At 37.7% G+C, this 17,098-nt stretch overlaps 1 protein-coding gene across 7 annotated transcripts in view; it reads right to left on the reverse strand.

The window, feature by feature from the left end:
* Gria2 (glutamate ionotropic receptor AMPA type subunit 2) overlaps positions 1-17,098 on the reverse strand; it is a 127,905-nt gene that overhangs the window by 29,524 nt on the left and 81,283 nt on the right. For all 7 annotated transcript variants that reach the window (XR_006073172.2, XM_076574291.1, XM_076574290.1 and 4 more), the window contains exons 6-9: positions 16,469-16,630; positions 1,534-1,701; positions 1,144-1,248; positions 216-326 (exon numbers count right to left, since the gene is read on the reverse strand). Coding sequence is in view for 6 of the 7 variants with exons in the window: in XM_076574291.1 (XP_076430406.1) it covers positions 216-326; positions 1,144-1,248; positions 1,534-1,701; positions 16,469-16,630 (546 nt within the window). In the remaining variant the exon portion in view is untranslated. The remainder of the gene's footprint in view (positions 1-215; positions 327-1,143; positions 1,249-1,533; positions 1,702-16,468; positions 16,631-17,098) is intronic.

Here is a 17,098-nt window from a genome sequence, read left to right on the forward strand (position 1 = left end):
GAGGATGAGAGCATTCTAAGAGCTTCAGCTTAGCGCATGTGTAATCCTTACAGCAGGTAAGCATGCAATCAGTGACAGAGTAGCAAGTATTAGTGAATTAAAAATTGCAAAAGCTGCTTGGGAGAGTTACTACCTTTAAGGTAACCTAAACAGCAAGTTTCCAAGTGGATACTTTGAAAAGGTAAAAATAGAGTTCAATGTATGTAGTTAATTACCAATATTGTGGTGACAACCACAGTTTTATTTTCAAGCCCAGAGGTGTCATTTCCAGAAGGGAGCTCAGTTAGGGTGACAACCATTTTATCCACTTCACTCCAGTACCCAATCTGAAAAAGATCACAGTTGACAAACATGAGGATAAATGGCCTGTCTTTGAAAACATTTGACGTTTTTCAAACCCATGTCTGCACCCAAAGTAATGCCCACATTCAACAGACTTCTCAATACCAGCAACAACGTTACCTCCATTAATATGAACCTGATTGGGATTGAGACAGTTAAAAAAATATTCTTAAAACTGGGTTGAATTTGAATCTTCCTATTTTATTATTTGTTTATTTATTTTTGTTTAATTTTCTCAGTACCTTGCTGTGCATCCCTGGTTTGTCTAGAAGTCACTATAGAACTCAACTTGCATTCAGCTCACAATCCTCGTGCTTCAGCTCCTGCAGTTCAGGGATTGAAGGAATGAGCCAGTGCAACTGGCTCACTTCTCACATTTGCTGGCTAACTTGGGTGGTGGGGTAATCATGTATACATGTAAAGATACCTCAACAGTGACAATTCAGCCAGACTCTTTTAAGGGGCGATTTTGAGTTTAACAGTTAAACATATGTTTACATGACTATTTCTCCTAAAGGCATCATATCTTTAGCAGTTGTTTTCTATATTATAATTAAAGTCTTCCTATAAAAGTTGAAAAAAGTGTAGCATTTCTGTGTCTAGGTATTATTTTAGATTAATTATCACTATCGCTTACCAAAAAGAACTGATCTGATTCATAAAGCAAATCTCAAAACTAAATTTGTTTCTAGAAGTGGCTTACCACTGTCTACATGCACATGCTTTCTGATCCCAGGAGTGAAGTAGGCTCATGATGGAATCTGCCCCCTGAGACCCTAGTTTAAATTGTTCAAGTTTTACCTTCCGGGGCCCATTTGTTTTGAGCTCCATGATATTAATTGTGTAGTTTATTCTCTTTCCATTCTGGTCAAACTTTATATTTCCTGAGAGACCTTCAACTTGAACCTAATGATGGAATGAAAATAGAGCACAGTTATAAATTTGTTAGATCCAAGACATAAACTAGCAAAATTACTCAACCTGACCTAAACAGAAGGTTATTTTAATAGGGTTTCTGCGTACTCTTCAACCTACCTCTGTGCTCTGAGGAAACAACATGGCCGTATGTTCAACATAAGGAATACAACAAAGATGACTTACATGTTTTGGCAAAATAACCAAAAAAAAAAAAAAAAAAACCACCTTAACGACTGTGTGGAGTCACATTAGCGCTCATTCTGTGAAACTGACCTGTTTCAGGGCCCTTTCTATTTCTACACCTTGGCCCCAAGGCACCGCTGGGTTGGCCAAACAATCGCCTGCGTTGCCTCTCCGGGAGATTTCAATCCTCTGCTTCCGAAGGTTACGGAATGCTTCAGTCATTACTTGGACAGCATCATAGGTCAGGGCGGACGTATACTAAAAGGAATCACACATTTTATAAGGACGGGAGAAAAATCAGAGCTTTGCTGCACACGACCTCGCCTACCATGCAACACAGGTCATCCAGACTACTCTCGCCTACCACGCAACACAGAGAGCGGGCAAAAAGGTCCAAGAAGTTAAACACACCTCCATCTAGCTACCTTAGAATTGAACAAGAATGTGGACGATGGGACCACGGAACATGTTCTGAACAAGCAACGTGTCCAAATATAGTAATATCTCAGCTAACTTAAGTGAAAAGTTATTACATTTTTTGAGATCAGCTTCTCATTGAACCAGCACTTTATGGCCAGCTGTGATGATATATAGACTTTCAAAGTAACAATATAAATACCTTTGATGTCCGATAATAGAGTCATTGGTTAAAATAGACAGAAAATAGGTGATTTTTTTTACTCTGAATCTTTAATTCAACTTGGTAGTGCTCACATATACCTTAGAGTGGTGTTAGACCATTTATTTACATTCTCCCCTATGTATCTGTTGTTGAAAAGAAACAAACTCCATCATTCCTCAGCTATTTCTATGCTTTAACAATCTATGAGAATGCTAGCACAAACTCAGAGCCACTGAGCAGACATTTGCATAGCTCTGGCAGGTCTTGCCCTTTTCCCATTCCCTCTGCCTTGCTGAAAACAATTAGTTTACATTCCTAAAGCTAGTCACCAAGGTCTATTTCCTTATTAGGCCACTTCTTCCTCCTGAAGCTGACTACCAAGTCCAGCAATCAAAAGCCTCCTTTGAGTCACCTAATTATCATGCCCAATTAAAATTAAACACCTCATCTTTATAAACTGCTGTTTGCCTATGTGTCACTTCTGTCTCTTCTTTTTTTCAGAGGCAGTCCTTTGTCCCTCTGGGACAAGTATCCCTTCCTCCTTTCCCTTGTCCCCTTCCCCTTCTCCCTCAGCCTCAATCTCCTTTACCATGGCTTCCTAGACCATCCTAACACAGACCTCCCCTTTTTCTCTTCCTAAGGATGACACCTGCAAGTTCATTTGCTGCTGTTTTGTCTCTGTCAGAGTCGGAAAGCAGCCACATTAAATTTCCTCCCTAATTAATAAAGGATCTCTCTGTGAAAACAGGGACTTGGGTGTGGTTTGTGTCTAATCCGGGATCTGGGAAGGAACCCTCACTGTGCAGTAGTCCACTGCAATAACTGATACTGTGACACTAAATTCCTAACTAAAGTCCAAAATGGCATGCAGTACACTCGAGCAATCTTATTCTCCAGTAACTTCATGCTTCTCCTCCCACAGTGACTCACATCATTTTTTAAATACCGCACCCTTCATCTGCTCCTCACTCTCAAAATTCATTCCAATTATATTGAAATGTGGAGAGAAAGAGGTCCTTAGACAGTTTCATTCTTGTCACCTGGTAAAATGTCTAAAGCTCACAAAACATTTGCCCCCCTTAGTTGACGACAGAACAGAGGTGGCCATACTTCCTCCAAGCCCCCCCCCTCCCCCCCGAAGTGTTTTACTTGTACACCTCCGGTTTCCTTAAACACATTTGTTTCTGGAATCACACATACAATATCCCTCAATCACCACACTCTCTCTTGCTCTCTCTACAGGACTGTCACTGTAAAAAAATCAGCTTCTTAGACAGGCGGTGGCACACGCCTTTAATCCCAGCACTCGGGAGGCAGAGGCAGGAGGATCTCTGTGAGTTTGAGGCCAGCCTGGTCTACAGAGTGAGTTCCATGAAAGACGCTACGCAGAGAAAAATCTGTCTCGGAAAAAAAAAAAAAGATTCAACTTCTTTATTATCTCCTACGACAACTAAAGAAAGAAATAAGAGAGGAATAGAGAAGAAATAAGGGCTGAGAGGAGGGGAGGAAAAAAGAGAGAGGAGGCAGGGAAATTCTTTGTACTGATGTTTTCTTCAAATAGCCATGCCATTTTCCTATTTCCTTCTTAGGAGAAAACTTTGAGAGGAACTTCTGATTCTGTCTTCACATATCAGTCTCCTTTGCTTTTCACTCAGTGCTATTCACTGGTCCAAGGCTGTCAATGCCATCCATAGACTCTTACGTGCGACTTCGGCAGTGCTGGCCTTCCTACACAGCTCCCTTCCTGTTTGTCTTAGTTATAGCATTTCCCAGCGTCTGACTACGTGATCATTCTTCCCTTGTTTCCTTTAACTATCCTCCCCACCAGAATTGGTACTTCAGGGAAGGGTAGACCTTGGCTGTTACCAATGGATTCTTAGAGACTACGATAGGGTTTGGCATATTGAAACAGCAAGAAGAAATGATGAAGGAATAAAGAAGGACAGAAGGAAGGAAAAAGGGAAGAAAGGCACGAAAGAAGGAAGGAAAAAAGAAAGGCACGAAAGAAGGAACAATGGAAAGAAGGAAGGAAGGAAGGAAGGAAGGAAGGAAGGAAGGAAGGAAGGAAGGAAGGAAGGAAGGAAGGAAGGAAGGAAGGAAAAAGAGTAGGCAAGAGGTCTCACATAGACCATATACCCTTTCAGAGAGGAATGGAAATGGGTGTGAGGCCATGGGAAGTACATTGTGACTGAGTGCTGTAACTCTATTCAGACATGCTCTATCTGTAAACCTTCCTTGGTTTGCTGTTACTATTACTTTTTGTTGTTGTTGTTGTTGTTGTTGTTGTTGTTAGGAAGAGATCCCAGGCTGACCACAAACTTTCAATCCTCTTGTTTCAGTTTCCCAAATGCTAAAATTTCAAACATTTTTTATTATGTTAAGTTATAATTTAATTTTTAGAATGTCTTCTCAAATGTGAGTCATCAAAATATCTCTTGTGATATAGTGTCACTTAAGGCCATATGTGAGTTTTCACACTTCCTGCATTTTCTGAGGAATTTATAAATCTCTCCTGGATAGAAATCTGGATCACTCTGTAATGCATATCAACATTGTCCAGAATGCATTGCATATATTACATACTTCCTGAATGCCGTTCTATATAGTCTCCTGAATGTAGATATGTGTGTGTGTGTATGTGTGTGTGCACATATCTCCCAGATGGCTGCATTTGAGTTACTCAAGACACTTTAAATTCACCAGATTTCCCCCCCAAACTTGTAATCTTAACCTATAAATGTACATGCAAAACATTAGACAAAATACAGAGTCACCAAAGTGAATTATATCATTTAATCTAAAATAAAATTTCTGGAACTTAACTAATAAAAAATATTTTGCTGTACAGAGAACTTTTATAGACAATAAAATTGAAGTTGCATTGTTTGCATTATTCAAGGATTAAAAGAAACTTAAATTTCTAACAACAAGAAAATGTTTTAGGGTTGGGTATCTGTAGCAGAGTATCTGCCTAACATGTGCACAAATTATGCTCATGATTCAAAAAATAACTGAAGAGATAGAGTATTACAACTAAGTTTTCAAATTCTCATCAATGAGAAGCGCGTAACAAGTCCATCACCTTTAAAAGTGGAAAAAGAGCTAATCAGATGGAAAAGCAGTTGATTTCATTGCTTTCACAGTGTTCTAAAGCACTCATGAATCACTTGAACACTGTATTACATTCCTACCAGAAAATCAAGTTGATTTAAGAGAAGAGTTGCTCATGCTGATAAGAAAGGTCATAGCAAGTTTTATCTGCCTCACTGTGTGTCTGTTTTTATTATCCCCCAGTGAAAAGCATTGATTAATTTTCTCTCTGTACACTATTCAGTTCATTGCCAAATTAACTCTTAACATTAATGCCTAGGTCTCTGAATAAGTAATGGAACTTAAATTGAATAAGTTGGATATTAAGAAAGTATTACGATTCATATTAAAATTATAATAGCTAAAAGCCAAGATCTTCATTAAGTCAGTTTGCTCTCACTACAGGGAGATACCCATGAAGCCACCCCCTAACTGTTTTAGAGGACTATAAATGTGGGCAAAATACATTAGAAATATGATTAAGCTGAACTAAAAGCAATCTGATCCATGCAGCACATCCCCACTGCAGCTGAGCATGCTCACGGGGTGAAAAGTCCCCTGAACCTTCCTCAAGTGTTCCAGCTGAAACACATGTTCAGTTTATCTTTTTAAATTAAAACACACAGTCAGAAATGCAATTCTGAGCTGCTAGACAATCAGCAGTATGTGGTGCAGGGCGTTTTAGCTTCTGTTCTGCATTTGTGGTCCATTTATTTTCCTAAACAAGTGTGCTCACAATTTTGACTGGAGAGTGAAATATTTCCATTTGATTACACTGCTCAATAAAGTATATATAAACTAGTTTGAGTAGAGCATGATGACTGTGTAACCATCTTCTTTCTCTGAAAATAACTGTGGCATCTCTGCCCCGATGTTTATGTTCTGTGAACTCTCTCAGCTCAGTTAGAAATTTATTCTTCAGTGGGGGGCCATTCAGCTTAGTGCTTCCCACAGGCCCAGCATCACCACACTAGCGCAAGAAATCTGGGGAATCATTTTCATGGTCCATTTTCCAAATGCATGCTTTATTCCATTTTAAGTGTGTATTTGTTGAGACTTATATTTCAAAGATAAAATAAAATGTGCATTTAAATGTTTGTTATGTCCAATAATACCAAGCATGTCATCCAATAATGGAATAGTGTAATCACTGATACCTGAAGATGGCATTTCTAACACTAAAAAAGGAAGCAGAGAGGAAAAAGTTTGTGTTTATCTCATCTCATGCATAACAAACCTAAAAGATTCCATGAATACAATTTGAGCTTTTATAGATTACCATATGATGTCATGTTTTCTTAACCCATGTTTTCTATATCTTGAAAACATAGAAAATGGTATTTAAAACAGAAATAATAACCTTTACTCACTACCAAAATGTTTTTTAAGTCCTATAAATTGCATCATTTTCAATTTGTTATAAAACTGGAAATTATTTGAGTAGAGTTTAGAAAGCACAAAAATTGTATGTCATAAAGCAGGCCTGGACTCAGACCTGCCACTTGATCCTCCATTGTCTTGGGGTGGTTAGTAAAGTGCTGCTATGGGATGCTTCTTAGGCAGAGATTCTCAACATGTGGGGCACGACCCCATGGGTCATCTATCTCATACCCTTCATATTTTTACATTATGAGTCACAACAGTATCAAAATAACAGTTATGAAGTAGCAATGAAACAATTTTATGTTTGGGGGGTTACCACAACATAAATATATTAAAGGATCACAGCATTAAGAAAGTTGAGAACCACTGTAAGATTTAGAGAAACAAAAACACTCTCTGTACTGTGTTGGCAGGTACTGAACAGCAAATGATGGAAGAGAGTCCCCATTCCCCTTGTTCTCTGTTTATCATTTGTGATATGGTCATTATGAAAAAGATCCAAAGCCACAAATAATTTCATTGTGACCTGGTAGTTATTAAAATACCTAAAGCTGTGAATAGTTTTATTCTGATTTTATAGGTGAAGGTTCCAGATCATAGAATATTGTCTTTACACCGAGCCCCCAAATTTTGTTACCAGGGAGGAATTTGAAGGCAGCACTTTGTAACTCTGAGATGATGGCCTGACTTTCTGGTTCGTCTGGACTGTCAATATGTAGAAACAGAAAGTCTCCAATCCTAAGAAGCCAGTCAGTCCTCGGCACACCGTGACAGTTGCTGCTTCGTTTGGTAAATGCTGAGTTGAGTAAGTAGATGGATAGGAAATGAAGGCTTGGCAAATTGTAAAATATGCTGAAAGTTTTGTTGCTGACTGGCAGTCTGTTTTTATTACTATCAATCTTGCTGTAAAGCCAGGGTATTTTCACTTGCTTTAAAAATCACTATTTGTTCTGCAAAAACAGAATTCTGTCATCTAATCAGTGAAGTAAATAGGTCACCAGCACAATAAACAGCATAGCCTGAGACAGCTGAGTGATAACTTTCACCTGCTCAGCCCTGCCAGACAATTAAAATGTTCCTTAACAATACCTTACTTTCTGTAAAATAATATTTTGCCTGACATACTTCAGGATTGGAGTTTCACTGCTTAGTAAAAATTCTCATAGTCATTCCTACAAGAGCATGAGTTATTTAACTAAACCAAGTTATTCTATGCCTTTATTTATTTATTTAGTTAGTTTTTTGAGACAAGGTTTCTCTGTGTAGTTTTGGTGCCTGTCCTGGATATCTCTCTGTAGACCAGGTTGGCCTTGAACTTGCAGAGATCCCCCCTGGCTCTGCCTCCCAAGTGCTGGGATTAAAGGAGTGTGCCACCACCTCCCAGTAAATTATTAGATACCTTTAAAGGGTCTTACATAATATAATATTCTGATTCTGTGCTTTACAAAATAATTATTAACAGGATCAAAATAGTGGGGTCTTTGACAGTTAAAAAAATTTATAAGAAACATTTAGATACCTAAGAATCAAATAGAGACTCAAGGAAAAAGAACAGTGGGAGAAAGTGCACTGTGAGCCTAAAATTATTCACTTATCTTAATTTCAAATTCACCAACTGTCCACCCTCTGGAGGAGCTGTCTGTGATAAGGTCATCTTTAATTTACTGTAAAGCATCTTGAACATGTGCCCTTTGGAACTGCAGTGCATAGAGGCATGAAACCTTCATGAAACTCCACCTCTTTGGCAATCACACAAGCCAGTCACAATTCCCAAGAGGAAAGTGAGAGCTCAGTGGAAAGAAACTAGAATTAGCATCTTTTATTATTTTCCATGAATAACGAAAATAATCTCAATGACTGTGAAAAAAGAAAGACTGTTATTTTCAAATGAACACATTTAAATGCATATATATATAATATACATTTATATGCCTAAAGTATAAAGATTGTTGATTTCAATACAAAAATCTTACTTAAGGAGCAAGCATCTTGCATTCAGAGACTTGGAGTTGCGTACTTACAGATTCAAATCCTCAGTAAAGCTAATTACACAAACTCAAATAGAAAAAAGAGGTTCAGTTTAAAGCAATGTCTGGATTTGATTCAGCCACAGCGAGGACTTGCTCAGTGGCAGAGCTTTCATTTCATGGCTGAATCAGTAACCTTCCTCACTCCCTCACTGTCCTTGTCCACAGTGCCTTAGAGTTAACAACTTATGAAAAAGCACAGACTGTCTAGTGTAATTACTCTGGCTTCAATTTCTACATTTGGTGACCAAAGATGTCTGCCCACCAGTCACTGGAGTTTTTACATGATGGACAGACCATGGGTGAGAACAGAGATTCAGCAAAAATTAGAAATATTTATATAGATTTTACTAAGGGCCCAAAGTGGCTTTTCATATAATTGTTGCAGCTGATATTTTGAAGAAATCTTGCTGACCGACAAGTGTTCTTTGCAGGAAGAACTGAGTGAATGCAGCTGAGCACAGATGTCCTTCTTTATAATCATAAATATGAATAATTCATTCAAATGGCAAATATATATTTATTTGCAAATACTTTTTTCGGGACATATAATTTTGGCAACATCAGTATTGTAAATATATGAGATTAATTTACATATGTCTTTTTTTAAGTACAAAGTACAGGGGCTTAAATGCACCAACTTTGTGGTGCTGTGAATTATTTTGATATTTGCAGTAGTAAACGCTGAGTCTTTGCTGTGTCTGTGGTCAGTTTCAATATTCACAAAGTAGAATTAATTTTATTAGGCTCTCAGGGTACTATTTAATGCATGATGCTAATTACTGGACTGAGAAAGATTATACTATTTTCAGACAGGTCCAATAATTCTCTTAGGGCAGCAATTAAGAAAGTTTGAGATTACGTGTTAAGTCAACTCCTGAGTAAAATGAGATTCTTATGTGAAAGCCATTATTTAAAGTGCCACACAAATGTTAGTCCCTGATGGTAGTTGAGTTCCTTAATACCATCAGGACATCAAAGTCACAGAGTTGAGTAAAGGTTACTATATGAAAAGAAAGCATGGATAGGCATGTCTTGCAAGGTGGAAACACTGAAGTCACAAAATGTATCTAAAAATGAAAATAGTTTTCATGTTTGTTATACTAACAAGTCTATTAATACTCTGCCTCCTTTTGAAATCTTTAAGAGACGTGAAAGATCTATTTTCCACTGTCCCTTGTAAATACAAAGTCAGGTTAGGTTACTACCAACTTCCCAGTTTATCACCAGAGCAAACAGCTCAGGGCTCTTCTGCTTGTAGAAGAGACTTAAAGCAAAATCCATAGCAGCAATAATCCAGTATTTTCTTTTTTGATAGCCTGATGATTGCAAAGTTCTTGCTTATTTTTTCCAGATCATTACTGTTCTTTCTACAAATGTCTTCTTTGAGCCTCTCTTGTGCAAACACTATGTGATTTAGAATCAGCATCTATAAAAGAAGCACATGCTTCTCAGGGTCTTGCATTTTTAAAAAATCTGAACATAGCTTTCAATGGCACTTATCAATAAATCAGATATAAAGATTTTGACTTCTGCAGTTATTTATTTTATAAAGAAATTAAGAAAAAATGTCAAGGCATTGAATCCATCTGTTTCTGCCCACCCTGAGGCATAGTCACAATTCAGGCCCCATCCTGGTCTGCCTGGACAACTTTGTGATACTTTTCTCCTCCAAGATCCCTGCAACACCTTGTCACCAGGGAATCCAGTAATCTCTCTGAGTCTAGCTAATCAGCTCCCATCTCCTGAATGTTACAGAGTTTCACCATGCTGGGGGTGGGACTCAGAGCCTCATACCAGTGTGGTCAGCACTCATTGACTCTGCACAGTCCTTATGACATCTCTATTCAGTCCTCAGACTGACAGAAAATTTGTCTATTTTCCTTGAGTGGGAAACATTGCATGTTCTTTTTCCAAAACTTATAGACTTTGATCCCCTGCTCTTTGTAGCTTACTCACTTTCAGGTTTCAAACTCTGTTGTTTCATCTAAGAAGTCTTTCAACTCCATAACCAGCCTTACATGATCCTTGTAGGCAGTACCGTCCTCTACTTGTGCATGAAGGAAACTGTTATTCGAAGCCACTATGCTTCAGTCTTTATGTGTTTGTGATGGATCAACCAACAACAACTTGACACTGACTTACAAACATGGAGATAAAACTAACAACATCATGAATAAATTAATTACAAATATGTGACAGTAGAGGTCAAGAATTATTTCAAAAGGAAAAAAAAATACCTTGAAACAAAAGTGCTACAATGTCGCCTCTCTTGAATGGAGTAAAGCCTATGGTTTAAAGAACTGACACCCAGCTCCTATGAAGAGATGTCATTTGATTAAGATTGAAGAATCATAAGAGGCTTACTTCTGCAGACATATAAGGAAGGAGTGTTCTAGAAGAGGTAATAGTCAGTGTAGAGGTACTCAGTGGGAAAATGTCAGAATGTTTAAGGATTAAAATGGAAGAATACAGGTGAAGTGAAATTGGTGAGGGGACATTGCCAAGAACTGAGGCCACATGTGAGGTGAAGAAGGTGAGCAACTCCTATGTCAAGGAGACTACTTTGATGTCTATGCCAAGTGCAAAAGGATACTGAAGCTTTTGGAGAAGACTCATGACACACTTCAATTCCGTTTTAAAGGGAAAATTGAAAGTATGAGACAGGGGAAGCAGTTCTCAAGATGGCATTATAACAGGGCAGAGAGTAGGTGGTGGCTGGGTTTGAGTTGGTTGCAGAGGACAAGGCAAGGCTTGGTGAGAACTGGGACAGAATCAATGGATTTCCTGCCAGGTTGGATAAGAGCTGTGAGAGGAAGGGTAAGTGTTAATATTTCCAGTCGTTTGGTCTGAAGAGCACATGGTGATTGGAGTTGCCGTGGAATGTTATGGGAAAGTCGATGTAAAGAGGAGTTTGCAGAGGCTGGAGAGGACACAGGCATCGATGGGAACTCAAAAGTTCATAAATGGTAATAAAGAGGAAAGTCTGAGATGATGACAGGACCATTTCTGCCAATGCTACAAAGTGATTATTGGCTTCTGATGTAAAAGTTCATGAATATTTTTGTGTTTTATCTCACAAAGAAAAACGTCTTCTACAGAGTAAACATTCAATAAATATATTTTGATCAGAAAAATGAATACATGAATGTTGTCACAAATCACTAGAACATTAGTGAGAATCAGATTTACTGACTCAGTGCTATGACTCCAATTACTTTTAATTATGTCAGCATGAAGAAAATTAAAAATTGCTATTTGTTTGATCATTACTTAAAATATGTAAACTATTAAAATGAAATTTCACAGGTACCAATCAAATATATTTTAATTAAGAAACTGTGGAATCTGTATTAAATTTTATGAATTTTTTACTCTGAACCTCTTATTTTTCCTTCCCACAACTTGATATAATTTCTAAAGCCTAGCCATAGAAGAATTTGATTTGGTGAATTAGAACCAAATAAGCTTTCATGCCAACAGCTTTTATTGCCTAAGATTTTTACAATTCTTATTGTAAAGTCCTAAAATGTGATTTTAAACAACAGTGTATCTGCTACAACAAACAAGGCCCTCCAAAACAGCATGAAAGAGAATTACCTCACTAGACAGTAATTTCATTATAGAGGTTTGTCTCCCTTGCTTTAAGCAAAAAAAACACACTGAAATACAGTCTTTATTTAGACACATACAGAGCTCCTTCTTACATCTACCTATAAAAGTAGAAAAGGATTATAAAAAATATTGGTTTTCTCATATTAATATCTTTATCTTCATGGTTACAACTTTCAGTGTTCAACTATACCCTAAAAATGGAGTTTTATATTATTTGTTAGTATATTTATATATACTCATAATCTTTGAATTGTATTTTGCTTTGATGCTCAGAATCATTCCTTCCCACTCTGTCCTGCACAACACGTAGGTCATCCCCTTGTTCAGTCTATCCACCATGCACATGGCACCCTCCCATTATTCATATAGCCATACCAGGTCACTCTAGAGAATTTGTGCTCAGATCCTTCTAAAGACAGCTTCATTGTACTTAGCAATGTCACCATAGTACAGTAGGAATGCAAGTTTTGATGTGTTGGTGAGCTTGTAAAGAACTTTTTTGTGTGAAAAAGCAAAAATTCCCAACTCAATAAGGAAAGGAGGAAAGTGATGCAATGCCTGTATCATCTATCTTGCCTCACTTCATCACAGAGACATTGTATCATCATCCCAAATTATCACATAAGGGAAGAATGAACATGGCACAGGAAGCTATTATGGCACCACATTTACGTTACATGCATTACAGTATATTGCTGTGGCTGTGTTTTGTCATTGACTGTTGCTAATCTTTAACTGTGCCTAATATATAAATTGAACTTTATAATCGATATATATATATATATATGACACATACATATATATATGACAAATATAGTGTGTATGTGCATGTGGGGTAGGGTAGAGGGAACAATGGAGGGAGGGAAGAGAGGATGGGAGAGAGAGGACAGGGAAAACAAAAGATAGAAGTTCTTTCATTTTAGGAAAGGGTTGGGAAAAGTAACAGACTTTTATTTACTTTTATGCTTCTAATACTATGCTAATGTTCTGTGATTATTTAACCTCCACCGCAGCCTGTAGTTAACAGCTTTGTTTGAACTGCACAGAGAACAACTGACCAAAGGTAAAATAGTGATTAAGTAGACACTATTGTAGAGCTTGATATGCTCTATGGTTTCAGGAACCCACTCAGTTTAGGCTCATTTCCAGTGGATATCATGGGGCCCTCTCTTGTAATTATAGCCTCTTAGATCTACAGACACCTGAGTAGCTGTAGCACTTAGAAGTAAAACATGCCCATTTCACAAATTCCAAATGATTTTTTACAATAGCATAAGATTTGCAATTTATTTATCGTGCTGGGGCATGACTTTGTGTCTCCACATGATACTCCTTCCCAAATCCCCTTCCTTTTCTTTTCTTTCAGTTCTAGCTTCATGTAAAGAGTATCCTGGTGTCCCCATACAAAAGAACTTTCTTGATCTCCTTCCCACACTCTGTTCTAATTAGCTGTAGGGAAATGGCTTGCCCAACACACATTGTCCTTTATTATATTTGCTCATTGATATATTTGTGTTTTATTTTGGACTGTGTGTTCTCAAAGTCAAAGTTCATACTTCTTTTATTTCTGTTGTGTGATTCATTCCTTGGCCCTCTAGTACAGAGCAATATATATCTGATTTAGAATGAACTCCAGCCCAGAGATGAATTTTCCCTAAAGGCTTTCAATGATCTGTATGAAGCCCTGGGGTAAAATAGAGAAATTGCAACATGTTCAACTTGGAATAGACTTTAGCAACTGGCTGAAATTCCCTGCATTTTGGAAAAGGATAGGAAAAACCATGAGTCTTTATTAGGATCTATGGTTCTCATAATGTGATAACATCTACTGAATGGTATTTAGTCTTCACAACAGCTAAGAAATAACAGCCATGGTTGTGCTACATGGATGAAAACCCTGAACTAATCAAATGCAGATTCCAAATCTGTTTTTTTTCCTTTCATTTTATTTTACAATACCATTCAGTTCTACATATCAGCCACGGATTCCCTTGGTCTCCCGCCTCCCAACCCTCCCCCTCCCCCCAACCGACCCCGCATTCTCACCTCCTCCAGGGCAAAGCCTCCCCCGAGGACCGAGATCAACCTGGTAGACTCAGTCCAGGCAGGTCCAGTGCCCTCGTCCCAGACTGAGCCAAGCGACCCTGCATAAGCCCCAGGTTTCAAACAGCCAACTCATGCAATGAGTAAATGAAGACCACATGAGAAAAGGAAGAAACAAAGTGCTAGAGAGGCCCACAGAAATCCACAAAGATACCCCCACAATAGACTGCTGGCAATGGTCAAGAGACAGCCGGAGCTGACCTACTCTGGTGATGGGATGGCCAAACACCCTAATATTCGTGCTAGAAACCCTGTCCAATGACTGAGGGATCTGGATGCAGAGATCCACGGCTGGGCCCCAAATCTGTTTCAAACCTGCAAGCCTTCCTACTTTGCAGTATCCCACTATGAAGAACTGTAATAAACTCTCTGAAAATTAGGCGAAGCAGCCAAGAGGAAGACATTGTGGAAGAAAAGGAAGCAAAGAAAAGGCACATTGGGTGAGCTCAACAGATTGAATTCTGGGACAAAGTTTCAACAAAATTTTAATAGAATAAATTTCTGGATTCCTCATTCCCCACAAATCTTGATATAAGACATATGAAGGCAATGATGATGTGGATTCTAGGAGACAAAATGAAACCACATTTTCTGTGTTTCTCAAAGAGGCAGTATGGGGACACCACAATGAGTACTAGAAGAACGTGAAAAGAAAGTGGATTCTATTTAAGGATGTGGGCGGAATGCACTCTCCATTATACATCTTAAACAGTATCATTTATCAAAAGACAGAAGCCTAAAGTTCAATGAAGGGATGCATGAGCTGTGAAATATCCATTAAATTAGATGGAGACATGCCCTGTGACACCAAGTGTCCAATGTCATTCTCAGAAGCTGTGTTACATTACAATATCCCATAAGATCACATAATAGACAGCATAAATGTTCAACTCAAGATCATCAAAAAGGAACTCACTTTCCTTTTAGAAAAAATAAAATGTTTTTAAACATTTTAGAAAATGGCTCTCTGAAATTGACTTAAAATTCAAAGGATCCCTTCATATATACCAAATACAGAACTTCAAACTTTCTATAGTTTATTTAGGGAAATTTCATAACTAGATACAAATATATAGTCATATATCCTCTCTATGTGTGATCAACTAGTTCCCTGATAACTTTATATATATATTTCCATATTACACAATCACTAATATGTTTGTTTATATATATATATATATGTATATATATATATCACCTTTTCTCCTTAATTTAACACATTTCCAATTCCATAAAAAAAGACCATTATGTGTGCTCTAAACCATTTGCTCTCAGTTTAATAATACTGTCTTAACTGAGTCTGAATCTTAATTCTACTCTCAGTTATATCAGCAACAAGGGATAAATACTCTCATTAACAGAAATACCTAAATTATTAGTAAATATGTGCACGAGTGTCTACACAATATACAGAGGAAGAACTTAGTTCCCAAATGCATGCTGGACAAAGCAAGCCAACACACTTCATGGTAAGGCACTTACTTCAGTTAGCTTTCAAGGATTCTGCCTGACTGTGTAGGCATCATGTTAATGTTTCCATTATTAAACTAATCATGTTTTTATCATCTTTCTGACTTGTCCAGGTTACTCATGTTCAATTATTATATACATACCACACACTTACATACCACATGTATGCATTTTATGTGTGGCCATATGCTTATTGTCTAAACTGTATACAAGTGAGATGATTGATAAAAGCCCACATCTATTATTCTTTCTTTGATTTATTTGCAGACAAAATATTGTAAGTGACAACCAGAGCTTTTTGCTCTTTGGTTCTTAAGTTTAAATATGGTTTCCTCAGACAAGGCATCCCAAGACATATAATTTATATTCTTGCCTGCCATGTGTTCCATGGCTTACTGTGCCTTCTCATACGACGGTCTTTCTATTGTCTGCCCTCATGGCACTGTGAGTGCAGGCAGAAACCTGTCCTTTAATTTGCCCCCGAAGATCCTAGTCGAAAATCCACAGAATACAAAAATTCCAATAGATAAGTCAATGAATGAAAACATTGTGGAGATTCAGACACAGAAGAATACCATAGTAACACACCATTTTTTCTTATGTAAACAAACAAAATATGGAAAATGTGTTCATCAGTCTATGTGCTCACCATCTTTTGGACTGCACACTATACCTTCTCGTATTTTCCAAGCACTCTATTTTTCTTAATGCAAACCTTTATTGTCGCTGTGTGTGCTCCGGGGTATTCTTTTTCTTCCAGTGTTGACCACCTTTCTATAAACTTAGACACCAGGGAATCGTCGTAGTCCACGATCTGAAATCCAGAGACATTCGCACCTCCAAACTGAATTTTCAGCAGGTCTCCATCAGTAAATCCCTAGATATAAAACACATTTGTGTTATCCCTGTGGAAGTTAACCTCTCCTGTGCCTCTCTACACATTGTGTCTTTAAATGTTAAACACACACAGGAGAGATAAAATGCCTATGTAACCGGTTTCTTATATTTAACAGTCAATGCTCCTCACCACACCTCACATCATATAGTCATCATAGTGGCCCCCTAATCAACATGTTTACTGATGGATCACCTCATGAAAAGCTCACAGGATGTTTTCTCTTGTACTGAGACAGCTTCCATGTGTTGGGTAAGGACTGGGTCTCCTTCATTGAGTTTATCATGGAGAACAGCCATGTGCATACATATGGAAAGTATTGATCAAACTATTCTCTATTAAACCAATCATTCACCCACCTGATAAAATAGCTTTAAAATGAGGAGGAAAAAACAAACACCCAATTGGTGTTCTTAATTGTTTAACAGAAATGCAATTTCACATTAAATT

This window comes from Peromyscus maniculatus, chromosome 6, assembly GCF_049852395.1.
Source record: "Peromyscus maniculatus bairdii isolate BWxNUB_F1_BW_parent chromosome 6, HU_Pman_BW_mat_3.1, whole genome shotgun sequence".
Taxonomy (NCBI): Eukaryota; Metazoa; Chordata; class Mammalia; order Rodentia; family Cricetidae; genus Peromyscus; species Peromyscus maniculatus.